Raw genomic sequence first — 24,638 nt, forward strand, 5'->3', positions numbered from 1 at the left:
CTGCGCCGGCTCCTAACGACAGCAGGGGCGGGACACGCTAAAAGGAACAGCTCAAATGGACGGTGCCCAAAGCACCAGGAGCATGAAGTGCTTCCCGGGGGAGGAACTGGGAGGCTGGCAGCCAGGGCTGGCAGGAAAACTTCTCACACAATGGCCTTTTATGCCTTTTAAAGTTTGTTCCTATTCAAATTCAAAATTAACGAGAGACTAAGAAGAAAGCTCACCTTCCACGCGGGAGACCCCTGTTCAATTCCCGGACCATGCACCTCCCCCCATAAAAAAATAATAAATGAAATAACCCGGGAGAAATTAAAAGAGAGCACGTGCGTGAGAGAGGAAATGCACACCAGGGTAGAAGACTCATAAATCCTAAAAAGGATGCGAGGTAGAGAATCAGCGGGCTCATTGGGTGATTATACTGTCAAAATGCTGTTGCACGAACCAAGTGGAAGAGGACTGAAAAGGCAAGCTCAAGGCTGATAAGAAGATAACAGAACGAATTTTTTATATGTTAAAAATGAGGACCTGGAGAACCTACTTCCTGTCCTGCAAAGCAGACAGGTGAAAAGAGCCCAGCAGTAAAAGTGTTGGCTGTTCTAGAACTGACATGTTAAATGTCAGCGGCATCTACTCAAACTTTGAACACTCTGACAGGGGACCAAAGGGAAAATTACGCAGCTTTTAGCCAAAAGAAGCTGTTTGTTCTAAAAAGCATTGGGGAAAAAAAATGGTATTTTGATATATACCTTTATACTTCTTAGACATATGAAATCACTGGCTGCCTGGCAACCAATTTTTTTTGTCGGTTTCCCAAAGAACCTAAAATTAACGAGACGTCAAGCTATTATCTTCTAAATAGGGCAGCTAAAATTTGCCTGTTCATGTCTAAAGACATTTTTCGCAGTTAGAAAAAATTCTTTTTTTTCCTCAAAGTGTTATAATTGATCTTCAAAATTAGTCAGATAAAGAGAGGGTAAAACTGATAGCACCCTTGGGCTTACAGTCCATGCGACCTGGACAAAAACAATGTAGAAGGAGTGTAGATTCTGACAATTTAGAAAATAGAAAAATAAAATTTATTCAACTTATTTAAAAATAGCCTTTAAATATTTGTTTAAAAAATAACATCCTTTGTCAATTTTTTAAAATTCAAGATAAATTAAGCTAATATACTACTTTGGAGCCAAAATAATTTTTAATAATATTATTTTCCATAAATGAACGGGCAGGAAGATGTGCAAGCAAATCCTTAAAAAAAAAAAAAAGGAGGAATACGGGGAACACTGGAAGTTTTTTAACTATACCATAAAGGTAAGGAAATTAAATGAGAGGGTCCAAGCTGATTAAGCTACATTAAAATGAACCAGGGCGGGCCACGGTGGCTCAGCAGGTAAGAATGCTTGCCTGCCATGCCCGAGGACACGGGTTCGATTCCCGGTGCCTGCCCATGTTAAAAAAAAAAAAAAAAAATGAACCAAAGAAAGAGCAAGAGTGGGGAACAGCAATGGGCAGCAGTGGGGGGAAGCAGCAGCACCTTAATTTAAGGAAAATGAACAGGCTGGGACTGAGGAATCCCAAAGACCCATCTTTGGACATAAGTCTCAAAGCTTTATGATGAGTTTGAGCCAGGGAAGGGATGCTGAGGTATGACCTGAATAGAGGCTGCCTAAGCAGAACTTGTCTGAGACCCAGAGCCGACGTAAGGTCAGCTGCTCACTGAACTGTGGTTATGGGGGAAGAAGGGAACCTTCCTGAAGAAGAGGAGAAGGGCCACCTACAGCAAGGGACCTGGCTGCCCTGGAGAGATGGCATTAGGAGATAGGGCTGCTGAGAACCCAAGGATGGGCAGGAGCACTGCAGTAGAAGACAGTTGCCACTTTGAGCTAAATCTCTAAAGGTTTCCATGGTAAGGGAAGTGGGCCCTCCAGGCAAGAGTGACCACATCTGCAAAGGCCTGGAGGGGTGCAGAAGGGTGTGCAGAGGGAAGGTGGGGCCGAGGCGCTGGGGGTAGAAGACCGAAGGGAGGTGGTGAGACTGCACTGATATCTAGCAGGAGCCTCGATTTCAAATAATAGGATGGGGGCTTGGGTTAGACTTTGCCAGGGGTCTGCACCACTCGGGGGTCTACACCAGTTTCTAGTGGGGTGATTTTAGACAGCCCTTGGCACAATGAGAATTTCCATTTATTGATGAAGTGCTGACTAGTTGCCAGGCTTGGTTCACCACAGCACTATGAAAAGGGTGTTGCTGTCACCATTTTAGAGAAACTCAAAGGTAAAATAACTTGCCCATTAAAAAAAAAAGATAAATTTAGGGTGATCGGTGAGGGGGAGGGGTGGGGGGATATGGTAGGTATGAATTTTTTCTGTTTTCTTTTTATTTCTTTTTCTGAAGAGATGCAAATGTTCCAAGAAATTATCATGATGATGAATATGCAACTATACGATGATATTGTGAATTACTGATTATATATGTAGAACGGAATGATCAAAAGTTAGAATGTTTGTGTTTGTTTGGTGTTTTTTGGTATTTTTTAAAAAATTTAAAAATCGTAAAGAAAAAGAAAGGAAAGGAAACAACCATGCCATCTCTCCCTCTGTGCCTGGGGGAAGAGTGATGAATGCAGCCCCCCAGCCATCAAGGCTGGCACCAGGAAAGAGGACCACAGCCTCGGAACCCTAGATCAGGGGCCTGAGACATCATGCATCCCTTCTGGTTTACGTGTGTGTATAAAGGACGGGGCCTCGTGGGGGGTGTTGTTTGTTTTATTGCTTTTGCTTTCCTTTTTCCAATATTGCTGGTAGCGATTTAGTATCAAAGCAAAAGGAAAAATAACTCATGAAATAAAATCACTTAACAGTCATCAATAATCCCTAATAAGTGCAAAACTCTCTATATTTCTATTTAACTAACATTTTGTAGTAATAATCTTACTATAATGAAAACTTTTTTGCCTGTATTAACTAGATCATTTTTTATTTTAACAAGCAGTTAGGAAAACAGCTAACATTTTGAGCTACAGCAGGTAGCATGGACTGTATGAAGCACTGTATATTCATTATTTTACTTAATTTTTCACAAAAACCCTATGAAGTAGATACTTATTTTACAAGGAGAAAACTAAAGTCCAGGAGGCTACCTTGCCACCCTAAGAAAGAGATGCTACCTGAGAAAAAAGCCACTGCAGAAGAAAGCAGAGCTGGTAGAGGGAGAGTGCAAGCCTGGGTCAAACACCAGAGGCTCCATTCTGAACTACTGTACAACAGTGCCTCCCAAACATTTAATTGAATGCCTATTACCATATTTCATTATTTTTTTTTTTTGCATAGGCAGGCACCAGGAATCGAACCCAGGTCTCTGGCATGGCAGGTGAGAACTCTGCCACTGAGCCACCGTCACACCACCCTTGATTAATTTTAAGAAGTACATTTTTACACATTTCGACATTTTTGGAATCAGGATATGTCTTATAACTTGTGGATGATGTGTCATAGCTTAAGTGTTTTTCTTAGTGACACATTAAAACATATATCATGTTTCATCCTAATTGATGGAATCGTAGATGTAATGGAGAACAGTGAATGTTCAAGACAGTGAGTTAGGTATTGGTAGAGGCTACAATATAGTCTCTGCCCTCAGAGTGCCTATGTCTTACTAGAAACAGAAGCATCTACAAAATCAATATTGAGAAGACTCACCCAAGGGCACAGGCACCTCCCAACTACACATGGTGCTTTGTCAGTTTGGCCTCAATCTAATTTTTCTAAAAGAACAGCTTTAATTGAACTTCACAAACATGAATGATGGAAGAGGTGCACATAAATAAAATAACTGCTATCAATTAGGTGTGAACATGTCAAAATACTCTTTAAATTATGAATTGGCATTACCCAGCCAAAGATGTAAAAACTAGTTTTGGCCACAGAAACCCTCCTTCCTGTGCTCCATCATTACACAGCCGTTACACAGTTCAGAAGTGTACAAGTCAAGTACCTGTTTTGTGATCAAATGTCTTTGATGTCGAATTTACGATCACATCCGCCTCTTCTTTGGTGATATCTCCGGAGGCCACCTGGAACATGATGGGGCCAATCTTCATTTCATGCACTCCTAGGTCAGGGTTAGAAATGGCCCCATAGAAACCTGAGAAGAAAAAAACCTGGAGTCAGTAACCAACTCAGCAGTTGCTAGAATGGTGTAGATCTCGTTCTCCTCGCCGGAGCCCCTCAGCCCCCTTCCGTGATCTCTGGCTGTTTCCCTGGCCCCGAGCTCCACCAATGTTTCGTTTCTGATAAAGGGTTAGAAAATACCATACATATCAAACACAGACTTCTGGCAAAGTAAGCCCTCTCCAGCACTTTCTCTCACTAATTACAGCCAAAAACTCTGGACAAATGCAAAGAACCACTACGCTGAAAAGCAAACAGCAGGCAGACTGGGGGAGGGGAACAAAACGTGAAGAGGCAATTGGTAGAGGGGTGAGCTTCCTGGTGATTTTTCTTTTTGTTTTGAAAAACTTTCCTTTTATCTCCAGACCCTGCCCCAAGGATGACCCCAGTGGCATAGTCCACAGTGACACCATAAGGAGCTCAAACCTTGACATACATTCTGTATTTCTGGCCAAAGGAATCAGGAGAAGGGGCCCCTGTGGTCTGAAGAATATGTGTGTGTACTGGGGTGTGATGGGGGGAACCCTGTTATTTTTTCTCTCTCTACTTTGACCCAAGGGCAGCCCAGATCCTGAGAAACTGTGAAGCATCAGCTTAGGCAGGTAAAACTCCAAGAGAATCCTGTCCTTCTGGCCAGAGGACATGGAAACTGGGCCCCTGCAACTCAGAGTATTGGGGAAATTGTAAAAGGAGGGAGCTGGAAAAAGGATGCCCTGGTTTTATAGACTGGAACAAGTCCCAGGCTCACCCCTGAACTCTCATGTGTAGGGTGGACCCAAAGAAGCAGCACAAAGGCTATGAGCACTGGAGTGACCTTGGAACCGCTGCCCATGGCTGAAGGTGAGACAGAGCTTGCCGTATGAACTTAACTGGACAGACTGCTGCTAAAACAAAAATATCACCACTCTACAGAGGATTCTACCAGGATCAAATCTCACAGCAAAACCTTCAGTATGTCCAGCCTATAATCCAAAACTGCTTGCCGTACACCAGGCAAATGAAACCAATTCTCCAAATAACAATCAACAGATGCTAACCTCAAGATGATCCAGATGTTAGAATTATCAAAGACCTACAATATAGCACCTACTATAATTATATTCCATGAGAACAAAGTAAACATACTTAAATGAATGGAAAAGTAGGAGCTCTCTACACAGAAATATAAACTATTAAAAAGAACCAAATGAACACTTTACAACTAAAAAATACAATATCTGAGATTTAAAAAATTCACTGGATAGGCGCAACAGTTTTAGTGGAAAACACAGAGAAAGAAGCCAATGAATTTAATGGAAGATTAATAGAAAGTATCTAATCTGAAAAACAGAGAAAAAAGATTGGGGGAAAAAAAAAGTATGATCATATCCTCAGGGTTTAGCATTCTTGTTATCGGAATCCCAGAAGGAGGCGAGAAAGAAATTGTGCAGAAAAAATATTTGAAGAAGTAAGCCTGGAAAATCCCCAAATTTGATGTAAGTTTTCATTTTCCAATTCAGGAAGCCTCAGCGAACCCCAAACAGGATAAGCTCAAAGCAGTCTTTGCCACCTTACTTCAGCAAATTTCACAGAGGAGAAGCATTTGGTTACTAATCTCTCCCTAAATTGGTCTATTTTTGAAAACACAAATCACATCATGCTCAGAAAATAGCAGTCTCGATGAAACATGTTGTATGGATTATCTAACTTGCCTCTCTTCTCTTTTGCTCTGTCACACAAGCATGGCCAGTGTCTTGCATGGTCAGGTGCATGGAGTATAACTACATAGCTTCTTTACCACTAACTCAGTTTCTTCATAAACAGCATCATTACCTTCTTTTACCCATCACCGAATAGTTACTTAGCAACTAAAAATAATTTATCAGTTGAAAAACTTTACTGAACCTGGTGTACTTCCAGCCTTGGGAATTTTGTCATTGACGAGATTTCCATTAGCCCTCCTGGCAAATTCATCCGAAAATGCCTGGAAATACAAACACAGTTCTGAGCACCACAATCCTCAATAAACATATGAATTTGTTGAAGCAAGGCTTTGGGCCCTGAATACATAAATATTTAAGAGAGGACAATTACTCAAACAGTATTATTTATTTTTATTACAGATTTTGAAAATTATGAAAATAATCTATATAATTCCATTTATACAAGTGTATCCTATAAACATTATCAGATATGTGGACAAAAATATAAATACAAGGATGTGTTCATTATAGCACTCTTTAGAAAGCAGAATACAAATAAACAAGTGTAAAAGTCCAGTAGAGAAATGGTTAAATAAATTTTGGCATTTTCAAAAATATTTAATGAAACTTGCTACTACTAAATGAAAATATTAAAATTACATATACAATTCCACTTTAAAAAGTACAAAAGTATAAAAGAAGACGGGAATGAAATAGTACTAAAAGAATTTATGCATTTTGTATTGTTCAAAGTTTCTACAATGACCATGTATTCCTTTCATAATCAGTAAAAGCAAATTGCTAATTGGAGAAAATACACTGTAAAGAGTAAAATGATGATAAGATCCCGAACACTTCGGATTTTAACTTCTCATTTGTACCAGGGGAGGAATGGCTTGGGGGAGTGGTTTTTCGGGGAGCAATGGGCTTGTGCATGTATTCTAGGCTAATACACCTGTGAATTTCATTTCTTTGCCTGGTAGTAAAACCCCAAGTCACCACTTTCTTCTCCTTGTAAACAAGCAACAGAGAACTTTGTAGGAACAAAAAAAACAAATAACACCGTGGCTGATACAATGGTGGGAGAGGGACCAGGAGAGTCGGTAGAGCAAAGATCTCAAAGCACAGGTCTGCAGGCGCCAGGCAGGCAGGGTACGCGTGCAAAGGTAGACGGCTTGGACTCTGGAGAACTAGAGAGCACCTGCTCCTCCGCCATAGCAAACTCTGCCAAGCAGAAACTCATGTCCAGTGCTGCAGGACTTTTGAATTTTTAGGTCACAGTGGACATCTGGATTTTGATTTTTAGATATTAGTGATTTTTGGGTTTTAGATGTTGGGGTTATTTTCTTAAAACAGCCTTGACAAAACACGCCTGCAGGCCACGATCAGCCCATAGGCTGTTGTTTTGCTACCTCTGTTACAATCTCCACCTGTAAACATCTCAGCATGTTTTGCTGATTTTGTGAAAATGGAACCAAAGCTTAACTATCCTTAAAAGTCTCCAAAAGTATAGCAGCTACGTATAGAGAATCAACAGTATTTCAAATGGCATTGAACGTGTCTGTATAGACTAATCCTATTACAAAACACTTGCAGAGTACACCGAGACTTTAAGAAAGAAAGTGAAGGCTTGGATTGCACATAAAATAGTGGGATTTGAAGGTTCAGGTTCCTGTGACAGGACTCAATCCCCTACCCAATCAACCATTCATTCAGTAAATACTTACTGAGCCCCTACCACGTGCCAGCATTGTGCTAGGTGGTTGGCATTTGACAGGAACTAATTATAAAATATTAGAATGAAATACTTACACTTAATACTTAGTGTCTCGATTTGGTTAGCTTTATCAGATTAATGATGATTTTCAGGAGGATAAGGAAAGTGTTATATACCCTTTTCCATCCATATTACCCTGCACAATCAAGTTACGGATGTGGAGGTTGTTCAAAAGGCATTTACTGAGTAAAAATTTCTGTAGTTATTCAGGCCAACTAAATGAATCACATATTTTGCTCAGGTGGTCTGGTTGCCTGATTATAATTTAGGTTAGCTCTGCTTTTTTCTACATCCCTCCCCCCCAAAAAAGAAATAATATTTGATCTAAAATTTCAGATGGTCCAATAACCCATGGACATCTCTTGAGTTATTGGTCTTAAGCACCTATGTCTAATTCTTACAGTATCATGGAACTTTCAAACATTCAATGTCATCTACCCACTGCATTATAAGGTTTTGGAGGGCAGGGATATGGGCTTAGCTTCTGCATGTTCTCTCATAATGCCACCCGCTGCTGTCGCTCAGTAAATGTGAGCTGGCTGACAGACTCTCTCCGACTGAAGATGTTTCTGATATTTCTGGTCCCAGCCCTCCTACCCCCACCTTGATGTGGTGAGTTCACTCTTCAGTTATATCCCGCCCTGACATTTTACTATCAACAGAGCCACATCTATGCCTTTGTACTGTATATGAACATTTCTATGTTTATATGGGATCTTAATTCTGTAAATTAAAAGAGGTTTAAGAAGTATGTCAACTTCACCCAGTATGTGAACTTGATTTGGACTCTGATTCAAACTAACATGCTATAGAAACAAAATACAATATATGAGAGATTTGGAAACTTGATATATCGACTTAATAATTGAGGAAACAAAGCATTATCGTCAATTTCTTTCCGGTGTAATGTACTATTGTGGTTATATTTCTTTTCTAAATGAATCCTTATTTAAAATTAATAAGATATTTATGGGTGATCCGCTTCAATGTGAGAGGGAGGGAAATAAGTAGAGATAGATATGAAACGATATTGGCCATAAGTTGATAACTATTGAGGCTAAGTGATGGATACAAGGAAGAATTTCACTATACTATTTTCTCTGCTTTTGTATATGTTTAAATATTTCCTTGGTAAGAAGTTAAAATTTTTCTATATCCATAAATTTGCTTGAAATTTGCCATGGGGCAACTAGTTTACACTACTCCCTTACTTTCCTACACAGGCAATACATGAAAGAAGCAACCTATTAGACAAAGAAGACATTTGAGAACATTAGGGCTCAGTTGCCAAAACAGGAGATGAGGGACACTGTACCTGAATATTTCCATGATCACTTGGGTGCAAGAGAAAGTGAACCTCCTTTAAATTAGTTTGTTGGTTCTGACTGCTAAATTTTAACACTTTTGAAATGATTAAGTCAGCAAAAATGGTTTTGGGAAATCCCAAATTTCCTGTTCCTATTGCTGGAAATGTAATCGATTTTAAGGACAGGCTCTCAGTGATCTTCAAACATTCTGTGATGATGTCTTCCATCATCTGAAAAGGACAAAGCACATCCTTATAAATCTTGGTTACAAATGGGAGTTAAAACAAAAGGAATAAAATATAGCAACTCTGTGATCTCTGCCTATCCGCGTTTTGCTTTGCACAGAGGGTTAAGGGTAGTCAGAAGGAGAAAGAAAAATACAGCAGTAGACTTCGGAGAAAGGAAAGGATGCAAGAGACCCTTCAAAAAGTTTTGCATTCATGCAGCAATAAAGAAGCAAAATGAATACCATTGTTATCCTCAATTCTCTTTCATTCTCCATACCCTCACCTCTCTATAGAAGCATTATATTCCAGAGCTCTTCCTTGTGTCCCAATAATTACTGATCACTATAAGTAATTTATATTATTAGCTAGTCCTCAGGAGAAGCCAGCTACAGCTGAAAGAAATGGCCATTATGTCAGAACCAGGCAAGAAAGTGAAGTTACTACAGAAGAGAAATAAAATCAGGATCCAATCTACATTATTACCAAAAGGAGAATCCAAAGGGCTACTGAAATTTTCTGGAGATTTTAAATCCAGCCCAGCCCCTACCTTGTGTGACGATATGTTGCCATTACTCCACTCTGGGGCCACCACATGAAGCACATGCTGACAGTGCAGATCACATCCACTAGTTGTGAGAACTATACCCACATCCACATCCAACCCTTGTCCAGCTGAGTTCAATTCCACCTGGAGCCTCGGCCCAGCCTTTTTCAAGAGGGCCTGGGAGAGGGGCCCTCTATTAAGCTCAAGATCCGCGGAAATGGAGTTGACAACCACATCGGTCTTAAAGAAAAATCAACAATTTGTTTCAAGTTCTAACAACAAACCTTCATCAAGGATTACTATATTTGAGCCATTGGACTTGGCGCAGTGGGGGACAAGTAAGATGACTAAGGATTCAGAGGCATGGTTGTGTATCTGAGCGGGACAACTATGGCCATGCCAGTTATTAAAATGCAGAAGAACATCTCTGTGGGTTGGTAAGTAGGCACTGCCCTGCTCCCCAACTCACGCTCCCACCACCCAGTGCCCCATCCCCCAGGAACCCCTTCCCACACCTCCCCAAAATTAAAGGAGTAATGCCTGGCATAGCAGGAGACTTCCAGACCCTCCTACAGATGGGTACTGTTCTGATTGGTTGGCACTTACACTGCAAAGGTTTTAAATACTTTTTAAAAACATATTTCCATGACAGGTCTACAAGCATTGTTCCTACATAAAACCAGGTCCCTCCTCAGATCCACTTTCCCTTCCCATATTTCTTTATCACCTCTCCTACTGTGGAGTACTGATGGTCCCTCAGACTCTGGCCCCATGCTTACCTCACTTGGCTCTGTTCATGAGATTCCTATCTTCTGTATACCCCATACTCTAATTTTTATCTGTCTGCTATCCCTAAAGTTGACAGGAAATTAACCTTAGAATTGCCACAACGTGACAGGTGGAAAAGCATTGAAGAAGTATAGAGTTGTGTAAATGTAAGGTATGAGTATGGTTTTCACCTTTACTGGAAATACAGTGATCTGGTATGAATACACTTTCAGATCCCACAAATGGCCAATCAACCTCTATTAGTAAAGGACTTGGTGACACAGATGAATTATCTAAGCAAACCTGTCTGAAGGCAGGGATGGTGGGCATGGAATTCTCTTCCTTATCCTCAATTTGTTCCTAATTTTCCTTTGGCCCTTAATGATAGAACAGCAGGCTAACTGGAGGTCCCTGTGCCTGTGGGAGGTCCCTGTGGGAGGGGGTTCTGGAAGTAGGCCCACTCACCGTAGCATCCTGTACATCTCCAATCATCAAAAGGATCTTCAGGCCTTCTGGGGACACCAGAAGGTTTGTTTTTACATCCACTTTCAAGGGGGACTGGACCGCTGCTGGTAAACTGGACAGGGAAGCACTGCCAGGCAGTGTATCTCTAAACAGAGTTTTCACAGCTTCAGCAAAGGCCTCGACAGTCTTCTCAGCTACATCTACAAGGTAAATTTCTTTCAAGGTACGGCGATCACCACTGAACTGGAAGTTTTCCTTAATGGCCAAAACAATGGTCTTCACACACTGGTGTAAGGGAAAGCCAAAGGCTCCGGAGCTAATGGCTGGGATGGCGATGGATCTGTACTTGTGTTCTTCAGCCAAATCGAGACTTTCTTCCACCACTTTCTTTAACAGACGCTCACACCTGGGGGCCTCATCTTTCTTCCACCGAGGCCCCACCGCGTGGATCACGTGTTGGTACGGCAGCCTTCCTGCTTCGGAGATGGTGGCGTGGCCAGGCCGGATGCTGCCCTTTCTCTTTACTATCTGATCACAGTCTGCTTGGAGCTCAGGGCCAGCTGCTTTTAAAAGAGCCAGGGCAAGGCCGCTGCTCAGCTTGAGCTCCTCATTTGCTGCATTGACCACCACATCTGCTGCGTGAAATTTCGTCAAGTCGCCCTGCTGGACAATCAGTGAGACCCCAGGGGCCAACTCTGCCCGAAAACAGACCCCTTTCCCATCAGTACTGCCTGCCTCCTCCTTTTCTTCATTTTCTCGTAATTCAATAAAACAACCAAAGAGCCGTTTGACCTCACTTTTGTAATACCGGGCTTTATCCTGGAAGAAGGAAGCGGCTCCTGGCTTATCAATGTTGATGCTTTTAATACAGACTGAATTCCGGATTCGTTCCACAATGTTTGTTCCCTCCAGGACTTCTGTCTTTGAGCCAATGAGTAGAATGCCTTTTGGCTTGTTCTCAGGATTGAAGATTACTTGCACATTTTTCTTCTTAATCTGTGACCAGAAGAGCTTCTTTTCTGTCCTTAAGTAATCAATCACTAAGGAAGGCTTCACCTCGATCAATCGCTCTATTTTCACGTTTTTGCTTACAAAGTCAAAGAGTGAATCATAGATTTCATTCACTTCTCTCACACAGCCTGCAATGATGACCTCAGCTGTGGGCTCCGAAATGAACTCATTGATAATTACAGATTCTGACGAGGAATTACATTTCCTGAGCAAATTGCGAGTGAACCCTTTCCATTTCTTTCCTTTAAGAATTTCCCCATCTTCGATTTCAATTCGTTTATAACTGAAAGAACTAACCACTTGCTTTTCAGCTTCTAAAAGAACTTCAGAAGAAGAGCTGGTGAGGAGAAGAGCTGTACCCTTTAGCTCATAAACGGCAGGAATTGTCTTTGTTAAAAAAAGAGACTTAGAGAATTCTTTCCAGTCTACCTGCTCCAGAAACCGGCAAACCTCAGGAGGGATGTGAATATTTTTCTGAGCCATGGCATGCACCTTTTCCTGAATTTCACACTTTACTTTATACACATTGGCTCGGAGTCCTTTAAAGTAGATGTATTGACTGTCTGCATCATAAGAAATCTCCATCTCTGGGCACTCCTGGAGTATAGACTCCTGTACACCACTGTGGCACAAAAGAAAATATTTTCCTGGAGAAACAGCCAATTTTTCCTGCAGACTTTGCTCTTCCATTTTAATTTTTTGAATGGTACTTTCTATTAATCTATTGACTTGTGGCTCAATGTTTTGTACATCCACTGATTTCCCCACTATGGTTATCATCTCCTCCAGCATATCATACTCAAGCAAAATCCTGTCATCTTCTAAATCATTTCTTATGGTGTCCCACACTATTGGGTTTACATTCAATAGGACAAATTTATAGTTAGACATGATGCCCAAGAATACTCTGGAGGCATCTTCATTCCAGGTCTTGATTCTTCCCCTTTCTTGGTTGATTAAGGTGGCTGCAGGCCTGATGGTGACTTCACAGTTGAGTTGGGGCCATATTAGCTCACAGTGCCAAAATCCCATTTCATCATTTATCTTTTCAATCAGGTGACCCTTTTTCTGTAAGAACTTCCATATGGGAAGATCCAGTGATTTTATAAATGGGGCTGGAAGCTTAATCAGCGGCTTCTCCTTTCCGTACAAAGCTGTGCCCAAAGAGGTGTAGTATGGGAACACAGAAAGTGGCATTTTATTGAAGACAAGTTTCTTGGTCAAGATGGTATCGAACACTTAAAAGGAAAGAAACAAAAACAATTTCGGGATGACATTTTTCAAATGAATAAAACTTTCATGTTCTAGACAAAAGAAAAAGAAATGCTAATGTGTTGGTAGAACTTTGACTTCACAACATAAAACTAAACACAGAACTACTCTCAAAGTGCTCAAATATAAACTAATAGGTATTAAATAGTGCACTGGTATCCCTTATAAGGGAGCAATTTCCAGCCAAAATTACTCTATGGTGACATTCTGTTAAGTGAATTCTATTCTCTGTTTTGCTGGTATTACCAATATGTCAACACCAAGCTAAAAGAAGTAATATAAGTTTGGACTCAAGTGTGGAAATAATGTAGAGAATCTTTTGGCAGTCAAAGCAAAGCTCATCTAGATATCATGCTATTTGTTTCTTCTTGTACAGTCACAATTTTAGGCTTCATAGATTATTTATATTCCATTAAGACCTCTAAGAAGAGGAGCATAAGAATTACTATAGCTTATCATATGTCAGACACCATTCTAAGTGCGTTATATATATCTGAAACTTCACAGCAATCTGTGAGGTAAAGACAATACTGTTATCACCCCTATTTTATAAATGAAGAAGCTAAGGTTGAGCAAGGCCACACTGACTATAAATATCCGAACTAAGATTCCACCAGTATCTGTTTATTTGCAAAGTCCATGTTCTTTCTTACCCCTATACTCTGTTTCAAGCCAAGATGGTCCTCAAAGTCATCTGAGAACCCAGCCCCAAAGATTCTGGTGGAGTACGTCTAGACTTGGGGACTGGGAATCTGCACGAACCTTTGTCCCTACTACAGTCCTCTTGCTCTACTGCTTTTACTTACTAGCCCTGCCAATGGGTTGTGTGGGTACGTATTTGTGTGTGCATGTGCTTTTATTGCTCCAAATCCCTCCTCATTTTGTCTTAGCAGTTACCAGAGGTCCAGGAAGGGAGGAAATCAGAGCATGAACTCCCATGATACAATGGATTCAAATGGCACCCTTGGAAAGATGCTAAAAATAACTTCACCTTGTGTGTGATTGTCTCCTGGTTCCTGGGCTGAAGCCAGGCATCATGGGAATAACAGGTGCTTCTCATGGGCTCAAACACATGACTTTAGCTTCCCAACCTGGCCCTGTACAGGCTTTGAGGCCTAGGGCCATACCAGCGACCACCTACATGTGCTGAGCGCTCACCTGTGCCAAGAACTTTGTAGGTACTGTTTCATTCAATCCTCACAACATTCCTCTGAGGTAAGTAGTAACATGAGCCCATTTTGCAGATGAGTAGCTTTGCTGGATTAAAATAACTTGCCCCAAATCATGAAGCTAGTAAACCGCAAAGCCAGGGTTTGAATTCATGTGTATCTGACCTGAGAACTAGCACAGATGCCACCTTCATATGCTGAAGGTCTCCATCCTGTCTTTTCATCTGTAAAGAAAGAATACCCTATATCTAACTGGGCAGGTTATCATGAGGGTACAGTGAGATGCCAAGGCAGAAAATGCAGCAAAGGAGCTCATGTGCAATAGGTGTTCAGTAAGAATGCCCTTCCTTAAAAAACAAATCAGATTTTATGAAGTTAAACCAAACAATGTCAGTATAAAATGCCTGGCTTATTCCTCTCAGGTAATTTACAGAAAATACAATATTGCTTTTTTCAAATGAGCCAGACATGAAAGGACAAATATTATATGATCTCACTGATGGAAATAATTAGAAGAAGCAGACTCATAGAGTCAGAATCTAGAATACAGGTTACCAGAGGACAGGATGGTGGTAGGGAATAGAGGCTTATAAGTACACAGTTTCTCTTGGGGATGGTGGAGATATTTTGGTAACGGATGGTGGCAAGGGTAGCACATTGTGAACATAATTAACAGCACTGAATTATATATGTGACTGTAGTTAAAAGGGGGAAATTTTAGGTTGTAAATATGTTACTAGCATAAAATTTTTTTTTAAATCCACGTAACTGCACAAAACAGACAGTGAAACTAAGTTCAACCATAGACTATAGTTAATAGTACAATGATAAGAATGTGCTTTCATTAATTGTGACAAATGTTCCACCAATGCAAGGTGTTAATAAAAAGATGGTATATAGGAAATCCTGTATTTTATTCATGATTATTATGTAAACCCACAACTTCTCTAATAAAAAATACAATATTGCTAAACAAATCCTGTTTTAAATGAAGCTGTGTCTAAAATTTGCCTCATTAAAAGTAACCCATTGTAAGTAATGAAATATTCTATGCTATAGGTGAATAGTTGATTAGAAAAAGGTGAAGTTAAAAGCATAGCTTATGGAGCCAGATTACCTGGGTTAAAATCCTGGCTCTGTCACTTACTAGCTATGTAACTTCAGGCAAGTTGTTAACCCTTTTGGTGCCTCAGTTTCCTCATTTGTGACATAAAGATGATCACATTGCCCACAAAGCACTGCCTGTGAATGGACTTTGTAACACTCTGAAGAGCTATGCCAATGCATGCTATAATTATAAGAAGGATCATTCAGAAAGATAACAGGAAACTCATTGTAACTCAGATCATGGAATCCAGTGTATAAGTACATTTAAAGGAGTAGCTGTGGTGAACACAATCAGACACTGCAATAATTCAGGGAGAAGAGAAATCTCTGGGAGTGCCCAGTACTGTTCACATGAGTAGCTCTGTCATGAAATAAACTTTAATATATTTGTACCTGTTATTAGACATATACATGTAACACAGACATTCTTGTGGACATACACAATATCCCCATGACCTTAAGATATTTGAAAGCCCTAAAGTTGTCTACCCCATCATAAGCTGGAGGTTAACTTCTAGAGTGGACAACTTTATGCAGCTCTTTCCCTGGGCTCAAGACCAGGTTAAGGGAGATCACAAGAAGATATGGAAGAAGCTCTTCTTTTGTCACTTTACTTAAGGAATAATGGTCTCTCATTCATTTTTCTTTTCACATGGGCTGGCACCAGGAATCGAACCGGGGTCTCCAACATGGCAGGTGAGAACTCTGACTGCTGAGCCACCGTGGCCCACCTTCTCATTCAATTTTAATCCAAACCATACCTTGACTCCAGCCTCCCCAACTCATAAAAGCCTAGTGGCTTAAGGGAGGTTTCTCCAAGTGCCCCCATGAAACAATTTATCTTAGGTTGGGGATTCCTTCTCATGTCCCCAGGATCTGTCTCATATCCCAGTGAATCCCAGCCACAATGTTCCTTCATTCCTTAAGAAGTCTAGTTCTCTAATTCCTGCTCCTCAGCCTTGATCTCTGAACACCAATGGAATCGCCAAGCTAACTTCACAAATGTCTCAGAGAACTGGCAATCTAAGTCTACAAAACTCACAGAAGTGTTTTCCATGGTTTAGCTAGATGGGTTTTCACAGGCTCACTCCAATCAACAATCACACAAGCATCCACTGATCATGTGAAACTACCCCTATTAATTTTTGAAGGATAACAATGACAAGTAAAAGGGGAAGTGAAAACACTATAGGAATCATCTGTGTTTCTGAATATTTGTTTACCTAACCTCATTGAAATTAATCTGAGAATTTCTACAAAGTGTACTGCTAAAACACAGATTATCTCTTTTTTTAAATACAGTATTTAAAAGATTCTAAGAATGATACACAATTCTCAGTCCTCATAGGTAGAGACTCATGAGAGAATCTTGAGATTGCTATCTCTAAAGTTCATATGCCTGGACTCATTAAACATCATATTCCAGATGAGCAGGATTACAAATTGGATTACCAAAGAAATAAATGCATAAATTCATAAAATGCAAAAGGATTCTATTGATAACTGTTCAAATCTGCTAAAAATGATCTAGATTATGCTGTGCTTGTTTTATAAAATCAGGAGAAGAGATATTACCTTTTCTGTCAAAAAATTCAATCAGAGCTGAACTCTCTTCATGGAAACATTGAACACTGGCAACTCTTCCTCCTCCATTATCGGGATTTTCAAAGTAAAGTTTTAAATAATAATCTTCCACACTGGGCGGGAGGTTTTCAATCCTGATTGTTTTGGTCACTTCTAGAAGTCTTGGAGAAAGCTGAAGTTGTTTAACTGAACGGTGCTTGGTACAATCATCAACAAATTTCATGATATCTACAGTCCAAAAAACCAAAAATCAGAAAATTATGATAGCATTTTTATATTATACAGAAAAAACTGTCTGAATATTAATTAAGATGAAGAAGGAGAGATGAGCATTCAGTTTTTAAGACTCAAGAGATATGACTGTCGTAACTCTATTACTATCCTTTAGCTTGGGTCCTTGCCTCCAGTCACAGCTCTCTTCAGCCTACCTTGACATTGCGATCTGAGTGCTCTCTCCACAATACAAATCTTATCATTTCACTCCTTTCACACGTTCTTCCATGGTTCCCATTACCAGCAGGTATGGTTCATACTGCTTAGTCAGGCTACAGTGCTTTTTGCTTTTTGGCTCCAAACTAATTTTCAAGCATCACTTCTGGTCATTCCCTGCCATGCTTTTTATTTACCATGTTGTACAAAAATTAATCATGATTTCTGAAAGCTCCATTCTCTATTGCCTTTGCCTACACAATTTCTGACCTGGAATGCCCTTTACATTTTTTAAAAAATCATGGTCCTATTCATTCGTCAGGACTCAGCCCAAGTATCTCTTTCTAACAAATAAATATTGATGGCCGGTCCATGATAGGCCAGGCAATGTCCTAGGCTCTGGGGCTACAAAGATGAATATGACAATTCCTTGCTCTCAGGAAATTCATTATCCAGAAGGAAGTCTTGAAAGCAAATGAATTACCAATTATGGGATCAAATGAGGTAGAAAGACTGATACTAGAAATCAGAGAAGGAGTCCCAGCATAAGTGGTCTCTGATCTTGTTTTTGAAGGATAAAGACAGGTTGACCAGATGGATAAGGGGAGAAAGATTTCAGGCAAAGGCAAAAGCAGTGACATGAAATAGCATATCGTGTTTTAGACCAACTGACTGATACTGCTTGAAGGAGTAGGTAGGGTAAGACTTCAAGTCACCTTGTTTGTCCCTTTTCCTCATATTTCCCAGAGTGTTGGGAAAGACAGCTAAGGGAGGCCATGTCTCTTCTTGTACCTCCATTATTCATTTTCATATGAGTTTCCCTCCATGTCCCCCAACTATGAGTTCCTCAAAGGCAGGAACCATGACATACTCACCTTGATATCCACAGAACCTAGACCAGTGCCTGCCACATAGTAGCAAAACTCAAGAGTTTTGATCAACAAACAAAAGCAAGTCCATTTAGTTTTACCTTTATAAGAAATCATAATAAATTTGAAATAACAGCTTTCTTCATTGAGTCCTTACTATGTCTCAGGTACAATGCTAAATGCTTTTCAAACATTACCTTATTTAATCCTCACAGGTAGGAATCATTATCTCCAATTTTAGATGAGGCAACTGAAGTAGAGGGGGTGGGAGCCTGGCCAACCTCTTATAACTAGTTAAATGGCAGAGCTGGAATTTGACATCAAGGCCTGGGCTCTGAATTAGCCACTCTGCTACCATGGCCATGAAATAGTGAGGGCTGGGAATTAGACAACTGTCATGGGCAGAAATGGCTCTACCCAATCTCAGATATTATCTCAGATATTATCTGAGATTACCTTAAATTACCTTAAAAGATTACCTTAAAAGAGCACTCATTTTCTGCATCATATGCCCTTATTCATCCCTGAATATGTGAATGATCATGGACGTACTAAGGAAATATATGGTAAAGGGCTAACAGAATGAATTGTGGAGCTAGGCTACCTGAGTTCAAATCACAGTTCTTCCATTTATTAGCATCTCTGTGCCTCTTTCTCTTCAACTATAAAATGGGGATAATAAGAATCATTTCATAAGGTTGTTGAAAGAAACAAATGAATTAATACATGAAAAGAGCTTAGCATAGTGCCTGACTTACAGTAAGCACCAAATGAGTGTTTGCTGTTTTCTGTCATCTTTTGGTAAATCTAATTTCATAACAAGGGCAATATTTACTTCTCCCAATGAGTTAACACACTTAAAAACACTGATTCCTCTACCCGGAGTTACTTTAATAACCTTAGACTTTAGATTTCTATTTAAGTGTGTTATCACACATACACATACAAAAGAACGCATGCAATAAAATCCCAGCATCTATTAAAACATATAAAAATTCAGTTTCAAAACAAATTGGCTTCTCTTTCAAAATGAAAAAGCATGTATATTAACTTGAAGTCCCCTCTTATAAGCTACTAGAGAGTCACACTTTCAGAGGTGTTCCATTAGCTGGAGGTTGAAAAGACCAAAGTGGGGTGCAATGATGACTGCCAAATAAAGCATCATTTGATTTTACCTATATGTTTTTGAAAGGTAACAACAGCGACATCAAGATCTCGTATTATTTCCACTTGAAAGTCATTAGTGTTTGCTGACAGGTCACTTAAGTTCTCCACTAGTAAGGTTAACATAATGTCAGTCACATTTTCCCTGAAATTTTCAAATGCCACCAATGAGGAAATATTTTCACATTCTCTAGGGATGCTGTCCATTTCTTCAGATGTTATTTCATGAGAGGGTTTGGTATCCAGTTCTTCAGACACATCTAATTTTAAGGAGGCAAAAGATATACAAGATGTTATATTTACCCATCACAGTCTTAACAAAGTAAGTTATCATTAGATACTTCCCTCTTTCCCTCCCAATGTCTTGACTAGCTCAAATAAAAACAGATATTGGAAGGCTTTGTTTTACTTAATTAAAAATAAAATGTAGTATTTAATTGCCTATTATTATTATTATTATTAAGTTCATTTTTTTTCCTAATGTGGGCACTGGGAATCGAACCCAGGTCTCCAGTATTGCAGGTGAGAACTCTGTCATTGAGCCAACACTGCCCACTCTAAGTTCAATTTTATTATACTCTTTTCTGCCTTGCATCTCTGAGGAATCTGCCTTATTATCATACTGCTTAACACATACTTCAATCACAACACTGAATGATAGTTTTAAACTGAGCTTCTCAAAAGCAAAGGACATTCATCCTTGTATTGTTGGTACCTAACGTATAGTTGAGACTCAATAAATATTTACTGCTTGCACCACTGGAGGAAAGTGAGATTATCTGATGATGCCTACACATTATACTTCTGAAAAGCAGTAAGTTCCCATCACTGAAAAGAAAAAAGGTTACTTGCAGCAAATAACTAAGGAAGGCACATGGAAGGTAAAATGGTCCAGATTGCTGTATATATGCATCAAGCTCACTGAATGGCAATCACCCCAGCTGGCTTGTTCTCGAGGTTCCTCTCCATTGTTGACTAAGTGAGTTACATCCATGAGGGCAGCATCACTGATGCTTAAGACATGACCTTCAGACATTCCATGGGCAACTCTTCAATTGGGGCCCTTATTATTTTCAAGACATTGGATACATTGAAAGGGATGAATAAAAAAAAAAAAAAAAACCAATGGATAGGGAACTGATACTTGTAAACATTTACTGTGGTAGAGAAAAATGCTCTGTGTTCACCAAATCCATTTTGTTTCTTTCCAGGCAACATTTCCCAGACCTCCTATCATTCAATTTCTACATTACAGCTCAGGAAGCTAATGGAATATGATGGAAGTGGTGAACTCCACTTCCAGACCTGGCCAATATCCATCTCCTTTATGTGACTCCTTCTTCTCCCTTGCCCTTCTGCAGTGATCCTGGAGGACACATATTAGAGTTGATGTTACAAGATGAAAGGAGCCTACGTTCCTGAATGAAGGTGTGAAGTAAACTGCAGTCTTGCATCACCCCAGCTGCTGACTACACTGAATTGTCATGTGAAGGAAAGAGAAGCTTTCATTGTGTGAAGTTACTGATATATTTTTGGGTTGTTACAGCAGTTAGAATCCCTGACAAATGCCCCTATTGTGTGCTGGTTATGATACCATGCACATACATTCAAGCTAAATGAACAAAACAGCTAAGGATTAAATAACAATATAAATTAGCGTCAAATCAGACAGAATGGCAAAACAGAATGACTACTGCACTGGGGATGAGGCTGTGTGACTTCAACCTGGCTCTACCACTCTTTAGTCATATTAACTCAGGCAAGTCAATTAGTTAATTATAAAATGAAGGTATTGGACTAAGTGACCTGTAAGAGCCTTTGCACCAATGTAGTTTTATAACCTTATGACTATTTGAAACGTCATCACAAGAGAGGCTTATTTAACTGTCAAATAAAGAGCATCAACAATCAAGCAAGGAATCCAAGGAAGAAAGATGAAGAGGTTAAGCTGGTCTGGAAAAACTTTAGAGAAGAGGAAAAGTAGGTCTTGAAGGGCATATAGAATTTAAAAAGAAAAAAGTGGAGAGTAGGGTGTTGTGAGCAAGTAAAGCAAAGGCAAAGTACCATGAAAGCACTGGGCTAATTAGGAAATACTTGTTAAAAGTACTTTGAAAAAATACTGCTCTTTTGTTTTTCTGTATATAAGTTGTATTGCACAATAAAAAAAATGTAAAAAGAAATGGGACCAGAAAAGTAAACTAAATCCAGAATGTAGTTTGGACTTTATCTTGTAGGTGGTATGAGAGTGAGTCATGGAATGTTTCTATGAAAAGGAAGATGAGAAATTTAGCAATAGTGCAGAGGTCATATTTAAGGAGACAGATGTTTGATACAGAAAGACCAACTAGTGAGCTCCTAATGAGGTAACAAGGAGGACCTGGAGTGAGGAAGACTAGATGAGAAAGACTTTTTAAAAAATAACTGATAGGTCTCTGTGACCAGCAAAAAATAATTGATAGGTCTCTGTGAAAGCTTAAAAGGAAAGACTGAAATTTTTAATAGATGACAGGCAGACTGGTTGTGTACTTTAAGGTCAATAAGGAAGTCAGAAGAGGGCACTGGTTTGGGGAGAAAAATGGCATAAAGGCTCTAACATACTTTCAACAGGAAATTCAGATGCAAATTCTGGAATTTAAAAGGGAATCTAGCCGAGAGATACAGATTTGGAAATATCAAAATTTGTTAACCACAAGTGACTAGTATATCTGCTCTTGCCCTTCTCTCTTCTCTAGGGTCTTCTAGTTGCTGGCTTCCACTTTCCAGGCCCAGCTCACCCAAGCTTATCCTGGAACAGGACCCTGACTCCTGATGTTGGGGTGCACCTTTTTTATGGCTGTCAACTCCTTTAGACTTCTCAGTTTTTAACTTTCTGCTTTGGGTTTCAAAGCAGAAAGTTCACTATTCATTGTGTGACATCCTCTGATTTCCTCATCCCTGAGACAAAGGGCCTATTTGGTAACTACCCTCCAACCTCATTTTGCTTAGTTCTGGAAACTGTCTACTCCAATTCAATTAATTTCAAGAGTCTTAGCCTCAGGGATATCATCAGGATTAAGTGTTGATCAACCACTCAACCAAGGACCTCTTCTTCCATCTCTTAAAGGGGCCAACTTAAATATCATTTTGAAGACAGCCAATCAGCCAGCTTCCTAGCTGGTTACTATCATTAGAGGGTAGGTCAGGTAAAGACCAGTTAGTGAATGGGTCTAAAATCTTCAGGAGAATGAAAGGTTCATTGGTGGAGTGGGGCTTGATGACTTTGAGGTTATAAGCAAACCTGAAAAAGCTCTAAGAAATCAGGACAGACTTAGGTTAAGATTAATGAAACTATAAGAAACAAAGACTTGATTAAATTCTAGATCCAGGAAAATTGTACAATTACAAATACGCAAATGCAAACCACTCCTCGATCTAAAATTGAGCTTGAATATACCACACTCAAGGTATCTTCTAAGAAAAAGACAAGGATCCAAGGGAATGCCATAACATTAGGATCTGAGTGAACAGACCCAATCTGAAGAATGGAAAGTAGGGATGACTCTAAAGAGACACAAAAATTCTCATCCCACAAGAATCTGGACTTCTTAAGAAAGACATGCATGCTAGATTCTACAGTTTACTAGTATAACCATACTAGGTTAAAAAACATAATAATACCAAGTAAAGGCAGCTCTCATTCTAGGGCAATTTGCAAAAGCAGAAAGTTGCAAAATACTAAACATCTCAAGACAATTTCTATTTTAGAGTACAGTATTAAACACTATTTTGGAATTCTTTTTTCTAAGACTTGGGAACATACATCAGTTTATCTTTGTTGCTTAGCTCATTCAGCTAAGTTCATTATCCACACTGCCTTTATAATAGCATGTGTAGTAGTGAAAACTAGTCATTTCTTCAAGTAAACATCAGGCGGCACAATCAGCCAGTACCCAGATTGGTTAAGAAGCAGAGTTCACAACAGCTACTAGGTTATTGGCTGTTTCCCATAATAGAAGGGACAAGAAGAGCTGCTCTAATCTGGAGGACTGCACCTGCTCCTGCATCTTGTGCTCAGAAAGTTTTTGTCTACAGCGGAGTCACACCTCCCTGTTGTGACTCCAGAGGACAGCACTCTGTAGACTCAGTGTTCAAAAGGCCATACCCAGCACCCACCGACATGTCATATCTCTGCTGCTCAGTGGCCAACTGGGTATGAGTGGGCTTAAAACATGTTCATTACCACCTACCAGTCACCCACTTGCCCTGCCCTCAAATGCAAAGTGTCTTCCAGTCCCAACAGAGAAGCTCCCATCCTTCTGACCTGAGCTCCTAAGAACTAAAGAGGCTTCCCCCAGTGTTCCCTCTCTGCACAGCTGGCTCAGAGTATGCAGTTGATAGAGTCCAAGGCATCTCCAGGCTGAGCAAACCCTGCCTTGTGGAAGTCAGGAAGAACTCTGCAAGTTCCTTCTTCAATAAAAGCAAAATTGTTTGGTGAATGAAAATGTCAGCTCAACTGAGACTTTACCTGATTTCTTCGATTCATCTTTGGTGGTGGATTCCTGAAATTCAAACAATAAATCAGAATTAATAAATTACTAATAATTTCTTTATATTGAGAAAATGTCCCTGGGACCAGCCCGGAGATGTAGTTTAATAGAAACAATCATGAAAAGGCCCTGGCAATGATGCTGCTTGAATGCATCTGAAACATGTGGTGGCACATGAACTGTCACAAAAACCACTGGTAAAAATGAGGCACATGTAACAGAAACCTCAACTAACACCAGGTGTCTGAGGTAAGACTTACATCAGAGAAACAGTTCAGCTCGTGATTTCCCCCCATTTAACACTTATTGGGTGTTTACTACATAATAAGCACTGTGCCATGTGTTCTGTAGAGGTCACCTCATTTAATCATCACAACAATCCAACAAGGTACGTACTGTTAGGTGTCATTTTTCAATTGAGGAAATTGAGGTACAGAGCAATTAATTAATTTTCCCAAAGTCCCACAGCCAATAAGTGGTGGAACCAGGTTTCAAACCTTGGTGACCTGACTTCAGAGCCACAGTCTTATGCCCTTTGCTCCAACCTTAATTACTTATTTTCCATTCC

General features: G+C 39.9%; 1 protein-coding gene across 1 annotated transcript in view; it reads right to left on the reverse strand.

The window, feature by feature from the left end:
- PARP14 (poly(ADP-ribose) polymerase family member 14) overlaps positions 1 to 24,638 on the reverse strand; it is a 51,420-nt gene that overhangs the window by 20,040 nt on the left and 6,742 nt on the right. The window contains exons 3-10 of the mRNA XM_077118140.1: positions 24,049 to 24,082; positions 19,556 to 19,804; positions 17,074 to 17,310; positions 10,940 to 13,188; positions 9,710 to 9,946; positions 8,944 to 9,165; positions 6,054 to 6,132; positions 3,994 to 4,143 (exon numbers count right to left, since the gene is read on the reverse strand). Coding sequence (XP_076974255.1) covers positions 3,994 to 4,143; positions 6,054 to 6,132; positions 8,944 to 9,165; positions 9,710 to 9,946; positions 10,940 to 13,188; positions 17,074 to 17,310; positions 19,556 to 19,804; positions 24,049 to 24,082 — 3,457 coding nt within the window. The remainder of the gene's footprint in view (positions 1 to 3,993; positions 4,144 to 6,053; positions 6,133 to 8,943; positions 9,166 to 9,709; positions 9,947 to 10,939; positions 13,189 to 17,073; positions 17,311 to 19,555; positions 19,805 to 24,048; positions 24,083 to 24,638) is intronic.

Source organism: Tamandua tetradactyla, chromosome 10 (genome assembly GCF_023851605.1).
Source record: "Tamandua tetradactyla isolate mTamTet1 chromosome 10, mTamTet1.pri, whole genome shotgun sequence".
NCBI classification, from domain to species: domain Eukaryota; kingdom Metazoa; phylum Chordata; class Mammalia; order Pilosa; family Myrmecophagidae; genus Tamandua; species Tamandua tetradactyla.